The sequence below is a fragment of the Ziziphus jujuba genome, chromosome 2, assembly GCF_031755915.1.
Source record: "Ziziphus jujuba cultivar Dongzao chromosome 2, ASM3175591v1".
In the NCBI taxonomy this organism is placed as follows: domain Eukaryota; kingdom Viridiplantae; phylum Streptophyta; class Magnoliopsida; order Rosales; family Rhamnaceae; genus Ziziphus; species Ziziphus jujuba.
This window is the reverse complement of record NC_083380.1, coordinates 10,984,771-10,989,225: the sequence shown is the minus strand read 5'-3', so window position 1 is coordinate 10,989,225 and position 4,455 is coordinate 10,984,771. Positions and strand designations below refer to the sequence as shown.

The following is a 4,455-nucleotide window of genomic DNA, read 5'->3' as shown; positions in this document are numbered from 1 at the left end:
TCATATTGATCTTTTCAAAGTTTATTTAGTAAAAAATTTATACATCACCGTTATATGAATACAGTTCTTGTATTTATATTAATTAATAAAAGAAGATAAATGTACAGTTATATCGCTATTTGAAACCAAAAGAAGGAAGAAACCAAGAATGATGAAGAAAATGAAACACAATACTACTTGAATTCCTTATGAAATATTTGGTTGACATCGCTAATCGGTGGCTTTGGTACCCACATCATAATAACATTCATTTCCTTTGCTGTAGAAACACACACACACATACATAAAAATAATAAATAAATAAATAAATAAAAGAGAGAAGTAAAAGTAGAAAACCCTACACTGTATTAGGATTTACATTAACACTGGTAGTACCAACTTGTTTATCATCTTTTTAGATGTCAACTTATGTGGCATTGTTTTATTGGCTTACTCAAGGTTTACTTATTCTATATTTAGTTTATGTTAATCTGTCAACCATTTAATATTATTGCATGCATATAAGAAGTTTTCATATGTTATCAGACCGATAAGTTTAGTATTAGAAATCTCTGAATCTCTCCATAATCTTCTATTAAATCTTTACAGTCTCATATAATCTCCTATCAAATCTTTTCAGTTTCATATAATATCCCTGTGTGGCAGTATTTGGGATTTATACACATAATCCATACTAAAAGCGACTGATTAATATGACCTTTTTTTTCTTTTTTCCTTCCTTTGTCCAAACAGAAGTTCGGTAGGCTGTTGATATCAATATTTCATGTACTCTTTTATATATTTATATATCTTTACTTGTCTATCAAAATTGGGAAAATTCCAAAGTCTTCAACTTGTTTGTATTTTGATGATCACTGGCGGACGTAGAAAAATTTTTAGGGGCACCCTTATAAAAGAGCATAAAATTATTTTCTAATTTTTTTTTTTTTAAGATACAAAACTATATATAAAATGCAATATTTTCAATATATATAATCAAAGTAATGAGAATATTTTTAAACTAAAGAAGGCTTTTTTTTAAAAAATTTTTTTCTCAGTTTTCTTTTTTAGGAAAAAATGCTTTCAATGCTTTAATTAATAAAATATGGTTCGGTAATCATAATAGACTGACTACAAATTTATATATATATATATATGTATATATATAATAAAAACTTAAAAATATATTATACTCCTTTTAAAAAAAAGACAAAATAAATTGAAAATTAGAAAAACAAAACTAATAAAAGAATTGTACGTAAAATAAAAGCAGTGACACTTCAATATCTTTGTAGTTAAAACAAAATAAAGTAGATAAATATTATAATAAGTATATTTTTTATTTAAATTGTTATTAACTAAATGCATGTTTAACTAAAACTTCCACTTACAGAAAAAAATATTAATAACAATAATATGGTTCTAATATGGGGCAGAATTATAGAGTATATTTCTATTTTTAAGTAAATGATCAACTGAATTATTAAGTGAAAAGAAAGAACTAGAAAATCTTGACATCTTTAATAAAGTTGTTAGGGGTAAATCAGACAATTTGAATTACATTACATGTTTGTAAAAAGGTTGGCAAAGGCATACACTTGAAATGCAGTGTTTTTCATCCAAGTCATTTGCATTTTCTCCAGAATCCAAGAAGAAACTATTGACATGGATCAGGAAGACCCAAGACCATCTCTTGAAGCTGCTCTGCTCCCAAGAAATGAAAATGGCCTTGAGTTGGGTGAAAGGTTGACCAACAACGACATTCAAAAATCGGAGGCAATGACTGAGCTGAAGGAGCAAATGTTGTTGGCTGGTCCTCTAGTTGTAGTTAGTTTTATGCAGTATAGTCTGCAGATGATCTCAGTTATGTTTATTGGCCATCTTGGAGAGCTTACTCTTTCAAGTTCTTCAATGGCTACTTCATTTGCTGGTGTTACTGGTTTCAGCATCATGGTAAGGATTGTATAAAATTATATTATTCGATTAAAACCATTTTCTCTCGTTCCTCAAACCTCTGGTTTCTCATGATCATACACACATGAAATGTGTATGCAAAGCTGTATAACATGTTTATATTTTGATTTCTTTTTGTCTTCATTTCATGAGTAGCTGGGAATGGGAGGAGCGGTAGAGACATTCTGTGGACAAGCTTATGGTGCAAAACAGTATCATATGCTAGGAGTACATATGCAAAGAGCTATGCTTGTTCTTCTACTTATTTGCTTTCCTATAGCTCTTCTCTGGTCCTGTACAGAACAAATTTTTATGCTACTCAAACAGGAACCCGAAATCTCAACGCAAGCGGGAATTTACTGCCGTTGGTTGATCCCTAGCATTTTCCCTTATGGACTTCTTCAATGCCAATTGAGATTCTTGCAGACTCAAAATAATACTTCGCCTTTGATGATAAGTACTGGGATTACAAGTGTAGCTCATGTCATTGCTTGTTGGACTTTAGTTCTTATATTTGGTTTTGGAAACAAAGGGGCTGCCTTGTCTATTGCAATCTCTTATTGGACAAATGTGTTGATCTTGGCAATTTATATAAAGTTTTCCCCTGCATGTCAGAAAACTTGGACAGGTTTTTCAAAAGAGGGAATGAAAAATCTCCTTGGCTTTGGAAAACTAGCTGTGCCTTCAGCTCTTATGGTCTGGTGAGTCTATTTTCCCTAATTTCTAAAGGTTTTCCTCTTAGAATTTTTTTTTTTTGGTCATTTTAATCTGATTATATAAATATATATGTTTTATATGCATCAGCTTGGAATCTTGGTCATATGAGTTTTTGGTCCTCATGTCTGGTCTTCTTCTCAATCCAAAGCTAGAGACATCCATGATGTCAATCAGGTAAGATTTCATTCTCTGCATTTATTATCAGAATGCAAACAGGTCCCAGTTCTAACTTTTTATCCATCAGAAGGAGACGGGCAAGTTATAAATGAAGGATCTTTAATATTCTGTTTTATAAACCTTTAGTAGGTAGGAAACTAACTGTTAAATATAATCTTCCCTCAGAAAATACCATATTTGGAAAGTAAAGCAGAAGAATATTAGGCAAAAATCCTATCCAAATTCCAACAATTATAGTACTGCTTTATCAACCAACAACTAGTAATTAGAAATACTGCTCTGTAAATCTACATACTTGCCCTTATCCCAGTGATTCTCAAGTAACTTTCAAGCTGATCTGTGAAAGGTTTATAAACCCTGAACTCTATTTTTTTCCGCAGCCTTAACACAAGTTCAGTGATCTACAGAATCCCCTATGGGTTTGGCAATGCTGTAAGGTAAATTCATTGAATCTGATATGCATTTCTCTCATTTTCAACACCACCTTAAAATATTTTGCCATTTCCCTCTGTCTCCCACGGGCCTAAAGCACGAGAGTATCAAACAAATTAGGAGCTGGAAAGCCTCGAGCAGCACGATTAGCAGCACAAGTTGTGATATTCTTGGCAATTGCACAGGGCTTAGTGTTGAACTTAACTGCAGTTGGATTAAGAGGCATATGGGGCTATATGTATACCAATGAGGAGGAAGTTGTGAGATATTTGGCTTCTGTTATGCCAGTGCTTGCTACATCCAATTTCATGGATGGAATCCAGGGAGTTTTATCAGGCATGAAACAGCACTCTTCTATACATAATTTTTTCATCTTCATCGAAATTTCTCTACAACATTTGGTCACTACTTAAACCAGCAATGATCACTTCGAAAAAAAAGCAATTACCGAAATTTTGTTTAACATAATGTAGGAGTTGCTAGAGGGTGTGGCTGGCAAAAGGTTGGTGCATATGTGAACTTGGGAGCCTATTACCTTGTTGGCCTTCCCTGTGCTATAATCTTGACTTTTCTATTAAACTTTGGAGGAAAGGTAAAGAATTTGTCTTAGCTATATATATATATATAGAGATCAGCATTCTCATGAAACTAACAGAATCCCAAAATTTTTGAGGGACTTTGGATGGGAATCATAGGTGGGAGCTCTCTGCAAGCAGTTCTGCTACTAGCCATTACATTGCGCACAAATTGGGGAGAAGAAGTAAATGGAAAAAGCTCAACCTTCACTTTGATCATTAATAAAAATCACTTATATCTGTATATCTATATATATATGTATATGTTTTATTTAAATGTTTTTTTTTGCTTGAATCTCCCAGGCAAGGAAGGCAAGGGATAGAATCTATGCTTCAAGCATTCCAGCAATTTCACCATATTAGCCAATTCTGGCCAAATAATTATTATGTGGAAATTATCAATTTTGTCTTTACATAATTAAATAAATTTTTATGTACAAAGAAATTAGACTATCTGTTGTCAAGTCTCAAAAACATATTTAATTAACATCAACCAGAGCAGAGCAGCATCTTTTATCTCATCATCTAGCTATCCAAGCCTATTATTTGGCAACATTTTTTTGTTCTTATTCTTTTCCATGTTTCTTAATAACTTTTTTTTTTTTTTGAGATAAATAAATAC

At 32.1% G+C, this 4,455-nt stretch overlaps 1 protein-coding gene across 2 annotated transcripts; it reads left to right on the top strand.

The window, feature by feature from the left end:
• The first annotated feature begins 1,607 nt into the window (after positions 1-1,607).
• On the top strand, positions 1,608-4,157 carry LOC107418275 (protein DETOXIFICATION 16-like). Of its 2 annotated transcripts, XR_009635849.1 has the most exons (6): positions 1,608-1,932; positions 2,089-2,633; positions 2,737-2,823; positions 3,207-3,263; positions 3,356-3,850; positions 3,932-4,157. XR_009635849.1 is itself a non-coding variant. In XM_060814797.1 (5 exons), the coding sequence occupies exons 1-5, from the start codon at positions 1,645-1,647 to the stop codon at positions 3,669-3,671; spliced, it is 1,293 nt and encodes a 430-aa protein (XP_060670780.1). In that variant the 5' UTR covers positions 1,608-1,644; the 3' UTR covers positions 3,672-4,157. The 2 variants fall into 2 exon arrangements, 1 of the variants encoding a protein (XP_060670780.1); XM_060814797.1 differs by having other exon boundaries at positions 3,356-4,157.
• Positions 4,158-4,455: the final 298 nt, after the last annotated feature.